This window comes from Otolemur garnettii, unplaced genomic scaffold (genome assembly GCF_000181295.1).
Source record: "Otolemur garnettii isolate 467f Iridium unplaced genomic scaffold, OtoGar3 scaffold00032, whole genome shotgun sequence".
In the NCBI taxonomy this organism is placed as follows: Eukaryota; Metazoa; Chordata; class Mammalia; order Primates; family Galagidae; genus Otolemur; species Otolemur garnettii.
Window position 1 is genome coordinate 12,289,306 of NW_003852427.1, and position 20,310 is coordinate 12,309,615.

The 20,310-nt window shown below is 33.4% G+C and overlaps 1 protein-coding gene across 2 annotated transcripts in view; it reads left to right on the forward strand.

Moving 5' to 3' along the window:
- TRPC1 (transient receptor potential cation channel subfamily C member 1) overlaps window positions 1-20,310 on the forward strand; it is a 51,800-nt gene that overhangs the window by 2,670 nt on the left and 28,820 nt on the right. Inside the window, exons 2-4 of one of the 2 annotated variants that reach the window (XM_003789459.3) lie at window positions 6,000-6,154; window positions 12,726-12,827; window positions 17,752-17,954. In XM_003789459.3, coding sequence (XP_003789507.1) covers window positions 6,000-6,154; window positions 12,726-12,827; window positions 17,752-17,954 — 460 coding nt within the window. The remainder of the gene's footprint in view (window positions 1-5,999; window positions 6,155-12,725; window positions 12,828-17,751; window positions 17,955-20,310) is intronic. The other variant, XM_003789458.3, reaches the window with a different exon arrangement.

Consider the following 20,310-nt stretch of genomic DNA (forward strand, 5'->3'; position numbering starts at 1 on the left):
TTGGAGGTTGCTGTGAGCTGTAATGCCACGGCACTCTGCCCAGGGGGACAGCTTGAGGCTCTGTCTCAAAAAAAAAAAAAGAAATTAAGCTTGCTTTTTATGGATATTTTATAAACTTTGATTTTTGTTACTACATTTGTCCAATAAAGGTAAAAAAATAAGCATGGTACTTTAATTAGCACCAGAGTAATATATTTTATTCTTTTCATTTAGTTTACTTCCTCTGCATGTGCAAAATGTTCATACCATAATTCTATTTAGGGAGGAATTAGGAATTCCTAAAGCAAGAATTGTGGCCACGAGATGGTTGTGTGTGTATGTTAGTTGATTGGTAGCCATTGGAAGTGTGTACAGATTACAGAGTAAAAAAAAGATGTGGGAAAGAGAAAATAAAATGATTTTACAGTTTGTAATGGCTGACTTTTATGTAAATGAGTTCAGTAGATCTAGGCAACTGCTGATCCAGTTAGTGGGGCCTTGGTAATGGTTGTTAGTGATCTTTAAAGTAGGTCAGGATCATCTGAAAGGTAATATCAGGTCCTCTTTGCATAAAATTTAATAGAAAAAGTTCCTGTGAGAGGCCAGGCCTGGTGGCTCATACCTGTAATCCTACCTCCCTGGGAGGCCAAGGCACACCAGATTGCTTGAGCTCAAGAATGACCAGCCTGAGCAAGAATGAGACTTTATCTCCAAAAAAGAGACAAAGAATGAGACTTTGTCTCCAAAAAAAAAAAAAGAAAGAAAGAAAAGTTCCTGTGAAATAAAAACTTCATAATTAAAAGGTAAAACTTAGTTGAAACAAGAGTCAACTATAAATGTGTTGTTTTATGAAATGCTAAGTAGTGATTTTTACCACCCGTGTCTTTTTCCTCACTTAAGAGTTAGTGTGGTAATGAGCTCTTTATAAATATGGAGACCTCTAGTGTCCCTCAGGTCTGATGACTGGAGAAAAGGAAAATAAGTTTATTTAGAAAGCACCTACACTAAGTGTAGTTCATGTTAATTTTCCTCTTTTCAAGTAACTTGAGTAGATGGTAGCTTTTAGTATATATTTGCAAATATCAACCTACATGAACTCTTTATTTTACTGATATAATCAGTTCTTGTGCAGAAAAGCGAAGTTTGAAAGGATTTAGTCTCTGCCAACTTTTCCTTGGAGAGTATTTGTAGTAAATTGATTTACAGTCAATGAGTCAGATGTCCCTCCTTGGAATTTCAGCATCAGGTTAGGAAAGGGATGGAAAGGGCAAAATTCCACCTTTATACCTGGGTTCAGCCTAGTCTTAGTGTGCTGTATCACCTTTGTGATACAATTTGCTGCATTATGGAAGATATAATATACCTTACTATATTTAATGGGCCTTTTATTTTGGTTTTATCTATTTGAGAAGAAATTTTGAAGTGCAAAGTTGAAGAGGATGGTGATGGGAAGAAAAACTGCAAAATACTGGGTATTGCGCAGAAGGTTTTTTGTGGTTATTGTATGTTTTTGAGACAGAGTCTCCCTTTGTTGGCTTGAATACAGTGCCCTGGTATCATCATAGCTCACCAGCAACCTCAAACTCAGTTTGCCTCAGTTTTTCTATTTTTTTAGTAGAAGTGGGGTCTTGCTCTTGCTCAGGCTGGTCTCAAACTCCTGAGCTCCAGCAGTCCACCTACTGCAGCCTCCTAGAGGGCTAGGATTAAAGTCGTGAGACACTGTGCCCAGCTGGTTGAGAAGTTTTATGTTGACAGAGGGCACCTAATGTAAGGAGGTATGTGTTATGAGGGAAGAAAACCTTGCAGAATGGAGAGGTAAAGGCTCCTGTAGGCAACATTTTACAAACATTTCACAAGTGTAATAAGCCTAGCACTTAAATTACTTGTATAGAAAAGCTTTCAAATAAAGTTTTAGGATGTACTACTTGAGAATTTTTGCTATAGGGAATGGGTCATAGTTATTTTAACCAAAAATTACTCAAATCACCAAAATCTTTGCAGATTATTGATCTCTAACAGACTACTCATCGAACAGCTAGCTACTTGACATTTCTACAATACTGCCATTTCTTTGTAGTGGTCCCACAAATGTATTTATGTTATTTTTACTTTGCTGTTATTTTCTATAAGTCATCATCAAAAGTGCTTATCAGATTCTTAGGTTAAGGTACTGAGAAAGTGCTTTATCAAGAATTTACTGACTCCTTTTGAAGCTTATTCTGTAATGGAGATGCTCTCTTATGCTCTGGTGGAGAACAATAAGGAAGAAACAAAAGTATGTTTGTGTATATCAAATCTGTCTGGGGGGAAGAAGCAAATAAATGCTCAGTTTAACTTAAATGGCCTATATGTGATTTGGGAGATGGGATATTCCTAGTACAGAGGCAATATTTTAACTGAGCAATTTAAAAAAATGTAACCCATGCAAAACCTCTATATCTTGTGTATTATAAACTTGTGGAGAAGTGTTAAAAGATTAAATTTTATTGTATAAGTATTGTTGCAACCTCAGAATAATTCCTCTTTTATGTTACTACTTATACTATAAATATCTTCTTCATAGTTGACTTTATCAAATTCAATGATACTGAGAAGTTTAAGATCTAGGATTAGTAGTTTAATAGGTAATGAGAAGTTCAAAAGTTATCACTAAGAGGTGGTAAGTAATGACTTTTAGGAGCCTTAAATGAATTATCAGGACTAAAAGAATCCAATACCCTATCAGTATAGCTATGAGATTTAGTACAGTTTCTTTGGATGCCAAAGTTTTGTGATTACTATAATGTGGTGATCCACACTATTATTAATAGTTTCTGTTCATTTTTCAAAATAACTCATTTATTTTGTAATCATATTCTAACAATAATTCTTTTATATTTTTCTAGCTTAATTTATATTGACCAATAATATACTTTTCTAGTTTATAAATATATATCACTCAAATGTGAGATTAAATGTAAAAAACACAATAAACCCTTTATGAAACTGTGTTGCTATGTACCTGATGTAAACTAAAAGTTTTATACCACTTGGAAGATCATTGTAAAGGGAATCTCAAGTCATATACCACACTGTCATCACAAAATAAACATTGCTTCTAGTTCTTCTAATAGTGAAGTTCAAGAATATACTTTTATAATTTTTATCAACTGATTTACTATAAAAAAATCAGCATTACCTTAATGTGTTGTAGTATTTTTTCCCACAGCAGTGTGAATTGTTACTCTTTTGCCAGATTTTTTTTATCATTAATAGTCATCACTGTGATTCATAAACAACTAAGTAATTATGCTAATAATTATCTTTTCTCAAAAATAGTTCAAGAACTGGGAACAGTTCAGTGTGCTGTTTTTTCAGTCACAATAATAACAAGTAAATCAGGGTCTGTAATACTAGGTTTTGCACATTAGATAAAACTACAGTTTAAATCATTTCACTGTAAAAGTCTGCATGTATTTTTTTTCTTTTTAGAATTTGGTTCAAACTAATTTGAAGTTGACTGTAGAGTTAATGTTTTTATCAGTTTGGTCCTTATTTACATTTCTAGATCTAGCAATTGAATTTGGTTAAGTCTTTGTATTATTTTACATCATCATTCTTTTACCACTTAATAAAATCTTCTGTTTTAAGCATTATTGGTAATATTTCAGTTAGAATGTTCCATTTGCCACATTCAAACTTTGTTACAGAAACTTGGTTTGAAAAGTTTTACAATTTCTTTTTAAGAGATAAAATGCTCCTATACTTGACAACGTACCTCAAATTTGGCTAATATAAAATTAAACTGAGCAACATTAATGCTGTCATTTCAGTGATGGTGAAATTTACCATCGTATGCCAGAAAATCACATGAGATGCCAATGAGGAAAAGGTGGAATCACCCTTTTAAAATCAGTATTGTAACATTTCTCCACTATGTTTGTCAGGGGTTTATCACAGTTGGCCAGAATAAATTTGTTCTTAGGGGTCCACAGGATTAAGAATCCTCCAGTATTTTGTAAACTATTTCTTTTTTTAAATTGCTGGTTAGGACTTACTATAGTGATTTCATGATTGCTAATGGATTATAACCTGTAATTTGGAAAGCATTGGTCTAGAATGGTTATTGGCTGAGCAGGAGGGTGGCACAAAGTAAATTCAGAATGATAGCAAAGTCCAAGTTCTATAGGCCTGTGTAGGCCACAGTAAGAATTTTGACTTTTATTTTAAGTGTTATAGGTGAAGGTTGTAAGCTTGAAATGATTTGAATTTTTAAAAGACCACTCTGGCTATAGAGTGGAGAGTAGATCAAAGAAGTTGGACTACAGAAGGAGTGAGTAAACTTTGACCCACAGGCCAAGTCTACCTATTTTTGTGAGTCTTAGCCCAAGAGTGGCTAAAAATATTGCAGAATTAATGAAGGGTAGAAATCTTTAGATTTAGAAAGCCTAATGAGTCCCAAGCAATATGAAAAATTAATCTTCACCTAGACACATTGAGATAACAAAGAAAACAACAGAGTTGTTATGGGTAGCATTCTCCTACTAAAATATTAAAAATAGATTCCCCTTAAATAAGATTTTAAATGTTATTTTCCAGTAATAGTGATATATTTTCACTGGTCTATCTTTGGTTACTATTGGTTCAGCTTGTGACTAAGAGCATCACTTTGTGAATTATCTGATAAATTTCTCACATGGAACGTTAGTGTTTAAATAATTTGTGACTAGTTTTCTTCTGGAGGGAACTAAGGAAATAAATTGTCATGAAAACTACCTCTCAACTTTGTTCAAAAGAAGGGGTGTGTGTGTGTGTACATAAGGCCATAGATTAAAAATAATTGCAAACTTGTTTGAAAATTTAACTAATAAAATCTGCTGTCTTTCTTACTTGTTTAGTCAAAGACTGTTATAGTATTTTTTTCTTTCTGTATCATGACATCATTAATTTCTTTTTCCTTCTGGTTTCCGCACTAATTGTTCTTTCCCTATCTCTTATTTATAGACTTCTAAGGAGCAACTATAAGCAAGTCACTTAACATGGTTTATTCATCTTTTGTTTAAAAGTTAAATGAAACAAAACAAAGAATACCTCCTTTGCTTTCTTTCTTCATGTAATTAGCATTTCTTTTTTTATTTATTTCCTTTATTCCTGCACCATCTGGTCAACAGACAAATATAGTGGAGCCTTGGTGAAAATGATTACTGCTATAATTAATTACTCTTGTTTTCCCACATGGGACAACTGTTTTATTGTGGCTAGAGTCAGGCAGAAGGCAATCTGCTTGCTCCTTAGAGGTCAAGCACTCTTTCTGCCTTTTGATTCTGTGAGCTGAATGTTCTCTGGTCCTTTGATCTAAACAGCTTCATTAGTCAGAGTTATTATGTATCTGAGTGGGGTTAAAGGTGAGCGTTTTGGGAGAATGGGAAGAATAAAGGACTTTCGAGCCTCCTTTCCTTTATTATACATACCCACAAGCAAAGACATATTCACACTGCTTTCCAAAGTATGTTTTTCCCTGTAAAACCTGCTTATGATGTCCTCTACTTACTAGATCTAATTTCTAACCATTAAGATGTATTAGCAAATGTGTATATATAGTTAAGATATAAAACTTAGTTCCTTTAAACTTCTTCTATTTTATTTTTCTAACTTTTCGCCTGTACTTTTGAGCATCCTTTATAAATTGCTTGAAATATCTTCTAAAATTATCTCTTACTTACGTTCATCTAGTTATGAATTTAGTTTAAATGAATTGAAATAAGTAACATTTCATATTTCATATTTAATATTAAATATTTCATATTTAAATTTCATTTAAAAATTTTCTACTTTTTATTGCTTGTAGCTAACGTATTTACTATTTTATTAAGATACAAGTTTTCAGTAAGGAGTTGATCACATTTTCTGTGTAATGTTTCCATATACAAAAATGAGTTTAGGTTTTTAATTTTTTAATTCAAGAAGCTGAGTTTTTCTTTATAGTCATTCTTATTTAATGTGTCATGAATATTAAATTATGTTTGTATATTGTTATTTAGGTGATTATTATATGGTTAAAAAGATTTTGGAGGAAAACAGTTCAGGTGACTTGAACATAAATTGCGTAGATGTGCTTGGGAGAAATGCTGTTACCATAACTATTGAAAATGAAAACTTGGATATACTACAGCTTCTTTTGGACTACGGTTGTCAGGTACAAGGCTAGATGATTTTATCCAGTAACTTCTAAGTACTGTTAGTTATGTCACGATTTCTTCTTGTTTTCTTTCTTCTTTTTTATTCCTTTTTCTTTCTCTCATTCCCTTTCTATTTCTTTCGCCTTTAATTTATTTTAAGCCAGTAAAAGTTTTAAAAACAAACGAAAAGAAACTTTTTAAAGAAATATAATATTTTGAATTTGGTTTATCTTTGTCCTCTCAGCCATAAATTCTCTGCATATCTGACTTATTAAAAGATAATTTTGTTTTTACTACCTAGAGTATTATTATGTATATGACATACTTAAAGTTTTGTGCAAGTGTCAGAGGAACAGGTTTTCCTGTGGCTCACATTAAACAAAAATGGTCCGAGACTCACAGTTTTCATTTTGACTTTGGTTTTCTCTCAAGTTTTATTAAATTTTCCTTTTTGTTTGAAATTTATTATTTGCTTATATTTAAAGAATGAATTTTTTTAAACTGGAAAAGAGAGACCTTTCTGTTTGTCTTCATATCAGTCCAGGTAGAAAAGCAGCCATCTGCTTAAGTCTTGAAAGAAATCACTCTAGAGATTCTAAAGAGAATTTGATAATATTTTTCTTTCCTTTTTGGTTTATTGTAGGACTTAGTACATGAAATACAGCTCTTTTTTTCCATAATGAGGCATATTTTTTGAGGGCATCAGGAAGCACTCAGCAGATTTTCTGAATATAAGTAGGGTAGTTCTAAGTACATTTCTAAATTATATATATAATGTATATGTGTATATGTGTATATATATACCCACAAACATGTAACATATGTTGCTATATCCAAATGTATATGTTTGGAGTAAAAAAAGATGTTGTTTACCCAGAAACCTCAGTCTACAACACAGCTGAGAACCAGAAAGTAAATAAAAAATACCACTGAGTAGCTAGAGTAACTGCCATAAAGTTAAAAAGTTTACTGAAATAAGTTCAGGAACTTGAGTTATAGGAGTACTTTTGGAGTCCTCCTTCAAAGTCTGTTTTTTTTACTCATTTTAGATTTCATTTTAACACAATTATTTTGTAATCCATAGAGTATTAGGGGGGAAATGGAAGGTCATGAGAACTGTAGTGGCACAAAAGGAGACGTGGTACCTCTGACACTGTTTAATAAAGAGATTAAAAGCATTACATATCTGAAGGAGTTATATATTAGAATGGTAATTAAAGTTTATAACAGTAGCCCAGGGTCAGTAAGAAAAAGTTAAATTATTTTCAGTGCCTATTATTTTAGAAGAAAGAAGAAATATGTATATGTGTATTTGTATATACACACACTTTCAGAAGTTTTACATATATACGTATACATATATACATATATGTATACGTATATATACGTATACATACGTATATATAGATGGTAGTTTTCTGCCTTCAGAAGTTTTACATATATATGTATATATGTATACGTATATATGTAAAACTTCTGAAGGCAGAAAACTACCATCTAAATAGTTTAAATGTTAAACACTTAAAGGCATAAGCTTCGGTTATCTAGAAAATAAGTTTGTAAAGCAGTTAGTTCCCTGAGCTGATGATTCTGGATAAAAGAAGTATAAAATAATAATTTTGTCTTAACAAATAACAATAACGTTGTTATATGTATATGTTAGTAATAGTTCTTCAATAAACATGGTTATTTCACATACTTGATCACGTTCAAACATCATAGTCAACGTACATAGCTGTTATGTTTTATAGATCAGAAAACTGAGGCTCATAGACTTTAATGAATTGCTCAGAGTTATAAAATTAGGGCAAAACTAAGATTTGAACTTAAGCTTCTGACTGCAAATCCCATGCTCTTTCTAGTTCACTGTGTAGTGTTCAGGTGACCTGAGTGTTACTTTACTAATCAACAAATGTCCAAAGCCTTTGGTTGGGTATGGTTGTGGAAATGAGTAAATAAAACATTGGTTCTATACTAAAGGATCTTAAAATGAATCAGACAATTAAAGTGTATATGGATTAAAGTAGATTAAATGATACAAAGGTATATTTGATAATTCCGGACTAGTAATAGTACTTGACCTTTGCATATTGCTTTGCAGTTACAAAGAGCTTTCATGTATTTTCCATTATATCAGTGGTTCTCAACCAAATGATTTTGTCCCCATTTGGGGACATTTGGCAATGTCTAGAGATATTTTTGGTTTCACAGAGAGGTTACAATGGGCGTCTAGTAGATAAAAAGCTAGGAATGTTACTGAACATCCTGCAACTGACAGGACAACCCCCACAAAATTAGCTGGCCCCAAATTTCAATAGTGCTGCTATTGAGAAACCCTATTTTATACTGAAACTTTTGTAGTTCAATATTAGTGCTTTTGAAATACAGAAAAAGCAAGATCACTGTGGATTGGAGCTATCAAGGAAGGTTTCATTGGAAGAGTATCAGCTGAGCTCAGCCTTGAAATATTAATAATTAATAATACTGGCTCAGCACCCATAGCACAGTGGTTATGGTGCCAGCCACATACACCCAGGCTGGCAGGTTCGAACTTGATCCGGGCCAGCTAAACAACAATGATGACAACCTCAACAAAAAATAGCCAGGTGTTGTGGCAGGCACCTGTAGTCCCAGCTACTTGGAAGGCTGAGGCAAGAGAATCACTTAAGCCCAAGAGTTGGTTGGAGGTTGCTGTGAGCTGTGATGCTGTGGCAGTCTACTGAGGGTGACATAGTGAGACTCCATCTCAAAAAAAAAAAAAAAAAGAATTAATCCTTATTTAGCACTACTGTGTGCTAGGAACTTAAATATATTCGTTACTTAATACTCACATAGCCCCCATTTTATAGAGGAGGAAACTGAGGTACAAAAAAGTTGAGTAACTTGCCCAAAGTCACTCCATAAATGGCAGGTCTGTAATTTGAACCCAGGTTCTGGCTCCAGAGGCCATTCTCTTACCTACAGCCCTCATCTACTCTCAAAAATGTAAGGATAGGCAAGGAAAAGGAGAAGGATATAAACAAAGGCACATGCAACGTGTATTCCTAAGACAGTAAATTGATGTAGACTTTTGGAACAAAATATTTGGGTGAGAGAGTAGAAATTATCAGGATAAGTAAAACTAATAAATAAAAGTTGAATGCCAGGCTAAAGAATTTGGATCTTATATAATAGATAGTGGGGTATCGTTAGATGATTTTTGGAATACATGTCCAATGGTATTTTCAAAAGATAAATCTAATAGTGGGCAGCACCTGTGGCTCAAAGGAATAGGGTGCCAGTGCCACATGCCAGAGGTGGTGAGTTCAAACCGAGCCCCGGCCAAAAAAAAAAAGGATAACTATAGTGGCTGAATTTAGTATATATTGGGAAATGGAAAGTGAGGAGGTCTAGCTTATGTGAGCACTTTTTGTTGTAATCCAGATATGAAGAGGTTAAGGTCTGAATTGGAAAAATGGCTATAAGGAAAATAGTGGCTATAAAAAGACAGACATGAGAGATGTTCTAAAGGAAGAATTGACAGATCTTAGTAAATATTTTAATTTGGAAAGGGGAATAGAGAAGGAGTCCAAGATGGTTTGGAAATCTTAAACATAGGCGACTGGGAGAAACAAGAAAGAACAACAGCAAGTTTAAAAGAAAAGTCAAGCTTGGGACAGAGGAATGTGAATTCTGGTTTTAGACTTGTTGATTTTGGGAATATCAGGCAGGCCCCAACAGTCACAGATGAAGATTATGTCTATAAGGAGAGGTCAGGTAACAGAAGGCAGTCATGGGAATGGAGATGACCATCAATAACATGAAAGTAGGTGACATCATGGAGAAGAGCAAAGTGTTGGTACAGATTCATTCTTAGGGAACATCTACACTGAACAAAAGGGATTACATGGAAAGAGTTTCATTAAGAAGACCAAATAAATGGTTATAGATGTCAGAGGCAGTTAGAATAATACAGCATGGTGTAAACCAAAGAAATACTTTTAATATGTTGCTTAGCAAGAAAAAGGAGGAGGTAGAAAAGATTTTTGGATTTTGAAAGTATGGTATCAGTAGAATTCGAGAAAATGACACACTTTGATTTGGAAGTATAACTCAGTGAAAGGAAAAATATTTTGAGTGGTAAGAAAAAGGATTAAATCTAGCCAGGCATTGTGGCAGGCGCCTGTAGTCCCAGCTACTGGGAGGCTGAGGCAAGAGAATCACTTAAAGCCCAGGTGTTTGAGGTTGCTGTGGGGGACATAGTGAGACTCTGTCTCCAAAAAAAAAAAAAAGAAGAAGAAGATTAAATCAAATTAGCAAAGAAAGGATTTTTGGAAGGTGGGAGCTGGGACTGGTATTTCTGCAAATGAAGAACCAAGGTCCTATAAAAAATTAGAGAACATTAAATAGAATACTACAGTGGATAATTTAGCTTTGGAAAGAAAATAAGTAGCTTCTTAGTCTGAGCTTATGGGAAAGAGTATGAGAATTGTTGAAAAGACAAATTCTAAGGTCACAAGGAAGATAGCAACTTCATAAATATATAAGGAAATGTATTGAAGAGACTTGAGTAAGGAATTATCAAGTATTTGAGAAACTGGGAAACAAAACTAGTGAGGAAATTTTGTATACCTGTTTATTTTTTAAATAATTTAAAACTTTTTTAACTTCAAAACTGCCATCAATTTATCAAAATAACATCATTTTTTTCAGAATAAGTCTGGTAATTATTTACATGAAATTTTTATAAAAATGAATATACTTATAGCTGAAGCTTATCCTTTTGGCATTAAGGGATTTAATATAAATGTTTATTCTTTACTAAGTAATGTATCTGAATATAATTTAACTTTACCATCATAAGTTGGAATCATTTTATTTTGCATCATATGGTCTGCAACTATTAATATGTTTATCCTTATGTTAAATGCCTTCTGACTGCTGTGCATTCATTGATAGTCATTTTACTATACTGATATTTATCTTTTCAGTGGTGGTGGTCAACTTTGGCAGTTTTTCCTTCCTTTTCCTCTACTTTGTACATTTTCATCTAGCTGTTTTCTTATTCTGTAACAATCTGAGGAATTCTTGGGAAAGCCAGATATTCATCATTTGTAGATAATTCTAAATTAGGATGCTTGAACCTGTTTCTTTTGGAAGAGTACCCACAGAGTGAGTTTGTGACAGCTCAATATGTTGCCTTTTTTTTTTTTTTAAGTTGCTTGTGGAGCCGTAGCTATGTTTCAGTTGCTTGAAGTTGCCTGGTGTTTGACTTTGAGAGCAATGAATGGCATTACTATAGTCAGCTTTATGAGTTAAAATTATAAATTACAAATGAAATATTTAATAGTAATGGATACAGGATGGTTTTTATTTGCTTCAAGTGAATATTCTAAAAGCTGATCAGAAATATTTGCAAACGAGAAGAATAATGATCCTAGATCTTTAAAGCATAGAAAGGCTACAGCCCAGTATACCTGAAGGTGTTAATTGATAAAACAGTAGATTAAATTTTCCATCTAGTTTGGGAGTTTTGCCAAGGGGAAAAGATAGACAATTCCTAATGGTTGAATGAAGACTCCATCCCTTTCTTTGGGGGTACAAAGTCCTATTTCTTGATACCCACATAAAATCTGCCTTTTTTTCTCTATTTTTGATATCCAGATATAGTTGATAGAAGCTTTATTCTTTTTAGCTACAAAAGAATATTACAGATCTTACATAGTTTGATTCTCAAGAGCAAAAACACTGACGTAAGTAGTTATTAAAGATTACAGCCAGTTAAAAATATACAGACTGAAAATAATTAGGGCATTTTCCTAGATTAAATCATTATTTATCCCCATGTTTTCCTGCTTTATGATTTTCCTTGAAAAACCAAAGCAAACCCTGTTGTTATGGTTTCCACCAGAACTATAGGCTTTGTTACAAAGAGTCGAAAAGTCCCCATTTCCTCAGAGTCTATTTACTTTTTCCTCCTATCAAAGTTGAATCTTCACAATGAGCTGTAGATTGGGAGTGTCCCTACAAACTTGGTAGCCTAATTCTTAGTGGTCTATCCTTGATAAAACTGCCAATACTAATGTCAAACCTGTACCATTTCAGTTAGCCATGTGTGTTTTAAAAATGAGAAGAGAGAGTTCTCCCTTTATATATGTTTTTTCTATTCTCCCCAGTCCTCATGGTTGCATTAGGGATCATTTTTATTAGACTGAACACAATCTGTAGTAATAGTTTTTAACAATTTAACTTATATAGTTTTAGAACATTAAGGTTCTCTTGGTCCACAATCCAAGAGTAAAGATCTTGAAAAAAATTTTTCAATTTTAAACACTGCATGGATCAGCACTGTTCCATTAGTAATCCCTTCTTTCAAGTATTCATTATTTTACTAACTCATACATTGAAACCAGGACAAAAATGTGTGTATTTTGGTACACAGAAGTATTGTTAAGGCAAGCAAATGTACTATTTGTACAGTCTAAATACTTGAAAATTCAATATTACTGTATATAATACAGTTTTAAAAATTTTTAAATAGCTTAATTTATGAATAAAAAAATAGTTTTCATCTACCATTTTCAGTTTTAACTTTTTTTTGTTTTGAAGTCTGCAGATGCACTTTTGGTGGCAGTCGACTCTGAAGTAGTGGGAGCTGTTGATATACTACTTAATCATCGACCAAAACGATCATCAAGACCAACTATAGTAGTTAGTACTCTTAAATATTTATTAATTTGGATTTTTAAACCAAACCATATCTCCTGCCCCATTGCCATTTTTCTTTTCCCAAATTTATTTTGTTTTAAAATTAGATTTTTTTCTTACTCTGTAAAATATTATTTTAAAGTAAGTAGACACGTGCAAGCATAAACAGTATTGCTTTCAGGATACTTTTTTCAAGTTAGTTGATAGTTCCATAACTTTGTCAGCATGGACCAGTATTTTTAAAATGTTTAGAATATTCTGCAGGTAATGTTGAAAATGTAGATTAGTTTCCAGAAAATAAGAATTAAATATAAACAATGAAACCTTAAAAGTGGAAGAAAGTGTAGGTGAATGTTTAGCTGTAAGTAAAGGACTTTTTAAGCATAAAATCAATGGACAAAAATCAGAGTGCCATAATCTTTTCAGTTACAGAAGTTACATTTCTGGAATTCAAACATTAGGCAAAATTTAGAAAGCAGATAGATAACTGGCAAAAGATATTTGCAGCATATATCACAAGTTAATCTTAAATTAGACAAATTGATGACAAACACCAAAATTATATTAAAAGAAACATGACAAAATCTTAGAAAATACAAAACATTAAATCTTACTGATAAATAAGATACTAATTTTCACTTATAAAAGTAGCAAATATATTTAAAATAACCATTGATGGCAAGGGAGTATTATAGTCTCGTGTACTACTAGTGAGCCAAGTATTTTGGAAAGTATGTCAGCAGGATGTGTCATGCACAAGAAAAATGTTCAGATTCTTTAACCTATTGCTTTCTCTTCTAGGAACCTATCAAGGAAATAGATATATGGACAAATATGTTGATTATAAACTTACATATAGTAGTGAAAAAAAAAGCCCATGTGACATAATCTAAACATTCTAAATTTGAAGGTAGGAAATATAAATAGTAGTGTATACATACAATGGAATCTTATACAATCATTAAAATAGTATTTTTGAAAGAATATTTAGGAAGATGGAAAAGTATGATAAAGTAAGTAAAAAAATGAAGATAGTAGATTATACACATAATTTGATCCAAGGTTAAAAGTATACATAGAAAAGGTCTGTATGGGCTCGGTGCCTGTGGTTCAAGTGGCTAAGGCGCCAGCCACATACACCTAAGGTGGCGGGTTTGAATCCAGCCTGGGCCCGCCAAACAGCAATGAGGGCTGCAACCAAAAAATAGCCAGGCATTGTGGCCAGCGCCTGTGGTCCCAGCTACTTGGGAGGCAGAGGCAGGAGACTCACTTGAGCCCAGGAGTTGGAGGTTGCTGTGAGCTGTGAAGCCACAGCACTCTACCCAGGGGGATAGCTTGAGGCTCTGTCTCAAAAAAAAAAAAAAAAAAGGTCTGTATGGAAATGCAACAGAATGTTATCTATGATTTGTCATCTCTTATTGATTAAATTAATGATTGTTTGTTGCTCTTTTTTATAATTAGGGAAGATAGTCACTATTAAATAAATGCTAATTAAAATATATTTATATATCAAAAACATATAGCATTATTGGTGAAGGTATAGTGAAACAAGCAGTTTAAGTGCTGGGAATATAAATTTGGTTATACTCTGGAGAAAAATACTGTTTTAAGAAGAATTATAAATTGGTTGCTGAATATCTGAGAACTGTGAGAAGCTCTGCTGAATTGCATGCATTATCATATAATAACTGAAAATTTTTGTTGTCATTTAGACTATTAAAAAGTATGACTTTCTTCAGAGTATAGTAATCTAGTTTAAGTGGTGATAAGAAGCCAACAAGAGTAGAGAAAAAAGGACAAAGAATGTAGTTCCTATCTAAAAGATTAGTAATATCCAGAATAGTGTTCAATTTTCTACCACTTATCCTGTAGTTACTATTATATTTTGGTATACCTGTTCCACCTTCTAACCTTTTAAACCATTTCCTTTCCTGTGGGGGAGAGTAGGGTATGGTGTGCTAGAGCATTGGAACCACTGACTGGTTTTATTATATCACTTTAATCATTATCAATTAAATCTTAGAATAGTAAGGCCTTAGCAGTCTTCACCTACTCAGTGAAAGAACACTTCTACTCTATCTCTAACAAATAAAAGTCATTCACCCCTTATCTGGGTGTTGGGATGGATGGCTGTAGTCCCAGCTACTAGGGAGTCTAAGGCAAGAGAATCACATAAGCCCAAGAGTTGGAGGTTGAGTGCCAAGAGTTGATGTCATGGCACTCTACTGAGGGTGACATAGTGATACTCTGTCTCAAAAAAAAAAAAAAATCTTCCTCCCTTTATTTCAATATGTTGAATGACAGCAGGATCACATTTTATCAACCCTGTTACTTCTAGACCAGCGGTTCTCAATCTGTGGATCATGACCCCTTTTAACTGTATTAAAGGGTCATGGCGTTAGGAAAGTTGAGAACCACTGTTCTAGACAGACCATACTAATTTATTTATATATATATATATATAGATATATATAGATATATATAGATATGTACTTTCTTTTTTCATTTCACTGAATTTGTTCCGTATTCTTGGCTTGTCAGGTGTTCGTTTTGGTGATTGACTTTCAAATCCAGGTTGTTTATTTGATAATACAGAGATTACATTATTAACAATGAAATTATGAACTATATATATCTAATAGTGTTTTTCATATAGTTAAGTATATTTCATAGGAAACATGAAGGCCACTCTCATTTTAAGGGATTAAATATAATTTTCTCTTCTTTGTAACCAGTAATGAAATGATAAAGAGAGAAAAGGGCTCATTTCGGTTACTTTATAATTTTTAAGTAAGTTTATTAATTTGAAATCCACAACCATAAGTGGGAAGTATATGAATGAACTTCATAAACGAGGATAAAAGAGATAAGTATATCTGAAAATAATAAAACCAGTAAACAAAGTAAATTAAAATTTCATATTGGCATTTTTCACTTATAAATTGGGAGTGATCATGCCCAGTACTGTTGAGTAAAACTTTAATGTTTAGGGTTAGGGTTATACATTCTTATATTCTTATATGTAGGGTTATACATTCTTTATTACATTCTTTTGGCAGTATAAACTATTAAAAGGACACTATCGAGTTTCTAAACTGTTCATGGCCTTTAGACTTATAATTCCACTTCTGGGATTCTATGTTAATGAGATACCCTAAATTTGGAAAAGGTTATTTTCATAAAGATATTTACAATAGTGTTATTTAAATTAGCAAAGTAAAATACTTGAACAGTCTATGAAGTCTCTTACATTGTGTACAAAATTCTGCACATGAACTTTTTTCCCTGAGATCCTAGGTTTATGAGATAGTTGAAAAGGTTCTTGATCTTCAAAATAATAAGAACCATTGTTTTTAATAATTGGTTTAAAGCTTACTATTATCACGTACTACTTATGTAAAAGATGTCTTCAGAATAGAGGTAGAGAAAGGACTAGAAGGAAAGACTATACTGTAAAATGTGCTTTGAGTAGTAGGAATATGGGTATTTTTTTATTTCTGTGATTTTCTCTATTTTTTATATATTTTATAATGAATATAGCCTGCTTTTACAATCTTAATAAAAATTAACCAAAAAATGTGAACTTGATGAGCTTACAACGTGGAATCTTGGGGAAACCTCTGCAAAAAAGTGTGAAGTACTGGAAAGAATATGCAATATTCGTGAAATACTCAACCTTTTTATTTGACTCTGATTCTTTAATTACTGGTGTTTTTCGCCCTCATTTCATGCTCTCACCAAGCCCATGGGACCATGTAAAGCAGTGGTTCTCAGCCTTCCTAATGCCGCAACCCTTTAATACAGTTTCTGTGGGTCGTGACTCACAGGTTGAGAACTACTGATGTAGAGGAAGGAGCTCTAGTTCCAGAGTAACACAAACCTAAATTCAGATCAGCACACAGCCACCCTATTGTGTGGCTCAGGCACATTAACTTCTCTGAGCCTCAGTTTCTTCATGGGCATTATAGGCTATTGTGAGGATTAAATGAGATGATAAATGTGTAAAGTATCTAACAGTTCCAAAACTTATTAAATAGTTGCTGTGATTTTTAGTGTTTTGTGCATTTGTAATAAGAAATAGTATATGTGGCTCGGTGCCTATAGCTCAACCGGCTAAGGCGCCAGCCACGTACACCTAAGGTGGCGGGTTCGAATCCCCAGCCCGGACCCGCCAAACAACAGTGACGGCTGCAACCAAAAAAAAATCCGGGCGTTGTGGCGAGCACCTGTGGTCCCAGCTACTTGGGAGGCGGAGGCAGGAGACTTGCTTGAGCCCAGGAGTTGGAGGTTGCTGTGAGCTGTAATGCCACGGCACTCTACCCAGGGGGAGAGCTTGAGGCTCTGTCTCAAAAAAAAAAAAAAAATAGTAAATGGTATATGTAATGATTTGGAATGCATAAAAAAGTTTACAAGATGAAGATTGCTTTCTGTTTATTTAATACTTTTCCTTATAGGTAGCTTCATTGCTATCAATGTTTCAAGTTTTGCCATAGACATGAAATTCTTGAAGTTTTTCTTATACGTTTTAACTTTTCTTATTTTTAACATTTTTGTTTTTCCAGTATATTCCTTTTCTAACATTCTTGTTTTTTATCCTTTCATGCTTGATTCTATAATTGTGTGAAAATTAAACAATTTTTCCAAAGGTATTTCTGTAGATATCCTCACCACTTTGTTAGGAAAACATAACTCTAGTTTTATTAATGTTACTTATTGAAGATTTTATCTTTTATGATTATAATGAACATATTAATTAGAGTTAAATTTTGAAGTTTTAAAAAAATTTAGTTCAAGTAAAGTATTTAACATATACATTAAAATAATTAAGTGCATTGTGTCTTCTTGTTTTCTCATTTTATTCTTCAGATAAATATATTTTTTGAAGTCACAGATAATAACTTTGGACATTTATATAAATATTTTTCAGAAACTAATGGAACGAATTCAGAATCCTGAGTATTCAACAACTATGGATGTTGCTCCTGTCATTTTAGCTGCTCATCGTAACAACTATGAAATTCTTACAATGCTCTTGAAACAGGATGTATCTCTACCTAAGCCCCATGCAGTTGGTTGTGAATGCACATTGTGTTCTGCAAAGAACAAAAACGACAGCCTGCGACATTCCAGGTTACAACATTAAGATTTTGATGTATGATGTAGTAAAGTATATATATTAAGAATGTTGGGTTTTTTGTTGGTATTCTTTCTATGTAGCTTTTAAGAAATGTAATGCTGGGATTACTTGTTAATGGCAAACTTCTAGTTCCTTTGCTTATGCAGTGAGTTCTGCATTTATAAGAAATGTTTACCAAATGCTGAATGATTAGGAAAATTTTCTTGAACTTCTGATCTCAGGTGATCCTCCTCCCTGGACCTCCTAGAATAATAGGACTACAGGCATGAGCTGCTATGCCTGGCCTTTGTCTTTTCATTTTCTTTGATAAGCATACCTTTTAAGTTTGGTGAGGTCTAATTTATTTTTTAATAAATTTTGCGAATTGTGTTTTTGGTGTGACAACTGAAACATTTGCCTAACCCAAGCTCACAAAGATTTTTATGCATTTTTTCCAGAACTCTTATAGTGTTAGGATTTACTTTTTTATATTTCAAAATATAAAGGGGAATTGAATGATTTTATTAAATGGATACACTGTATAATGTTGAAATCGGGGCTTTCATTGGGCGTACCACAAGGATTGTGTTCATTATACCACATAGGTAGGTTTTTATCCCTCACCCCCTTCCCACCGTATCCTCTTCTTAATTTCCAGTGTCCTTTACATCTCTTTGTGCCCACGTGTACCGATTGTTTAGCTCCTACTTATTAGTTAGAACTTGTGGTGCTTGTTTTTCCATTCCTGAAATACTTCATTTAGGCTAATGGCCTCCAGTTCCATCCAATTTATTGCAAATGACATTATTTTATTCCTTATTATAGTTCAGTAGTACTCTATTGTGTGTGTGTGTATACAGGGTGTCCATAAAGTTTGTACGCAATTTAAAATAGTTGGCTATTTATCTACTCATGTGTTGCTGGGCACTTGTGTTGATTCCACATCTTTGCAGCTGTGAATTGTGCTGCAATAAATATTTAAGTGCAAATGTCTTTTTAACAGAATGACTCTTTCTCCTTTGGGTAAATTACTATTAGTGGAATTGCCAGATCAAATGGTGGTACTACTTTTGCTTTCTTTGAGGTATCTCCATACTATTTTCCATAGAGGTAGTACTAGTTTGCAGTCCCACCAGCAGTTTATAAATGTTCCTTTCTTTCTGCATTCATGCCACCATCTGTTATTTTGTTACTAGCTGATAACTCCATTCTTGCTGGAATTAGGTGGGTTTTTTTTTAGCAACAGAGTCTAATTCCATCGCCCTGGGTAGAGTGCTGTGGAGTCACACCGCTTACAGCAACCTCCAGCTCTTGGGCGTAGGTGATTCTCTTGCCTCAGCCTCCTGAGTAGCTGGGACTAAAACGCCTGGCTATTTTTTGTTGCAGTTTGGCTGGGGCCGGACTTAAACCTGCCACTCTCAGTATATGGGGCCAGCGCCCTACTCACTGAGCCACAGGCGCCTGAAATTAGGTGGTTTTGATTTGCATTTCCCTGATGATTAGGGATGTTGACCATTTTGTCACATTTACTGGGCTTTAGTCTATCTTCTTTTGAAAAGCTTTTTTTGTCCCCCTTTTTATGGGGTGGTTTGATTTTTTTTTTTTCTTGCTGATTTGTTAGACTTCTTTATAGATTCTGGTTTTCAACCCTTTATCATCCAAATATTTTCTCTCATTCTGTAGCTTATATATTTGCTCTGTCAGTTGTTTCTTTGGCTGTACAGAAGTGTCTTTAATTTAATCAAATCCCATTTATTAAGTTTTGCTGTTGCTATGATTGCCTTTGGTGTGATCTTCATAAATTCTTTGCCTAGGATGGTATCTATAAGAGTTTTTCCAATATTTTCTTCTAGATTTCTTATAGTTTTTTATTTTTAATTCTGTGTATGTGGTGAGTTATATTTATTGGCTTGCATATGTTGAACCATCCTTGCATCCATGGGATAAAATTCACATCATCATGGTGAATTATTCTTTTGATGTGCTATTGGATTCAGCTTGCTAATATTTTTATGAGTGTTTTTGTGTCTGTGTTCGTCAGAGATACCCATCTGTAGTTTTCTTTTTTTGTTTAATCCTTTCTTGGCTTTGTTTCTTTTATCATCAGGGGTGATACTGGCTTCATAGAATGAGTTAGGGAGGATTATTTTCTTAATCTTTTGGAACAGTTTCCATAGGCATGGCACTAATTCTTCTTTGTAGGTCTGATAGAATTCAACTGTGAGTCCATTTGGTCCTGAGCATTATTTTGTTGGGAGATTTTTTTTCCTTAATGATTCGATCTTGTTACTCATTATTTGTCTATTTAGGGGTTCTGTTTCTTCCTGTTTCAATCTCAGGAGGTTGTATGTTTTCGGGAATTCATCCATT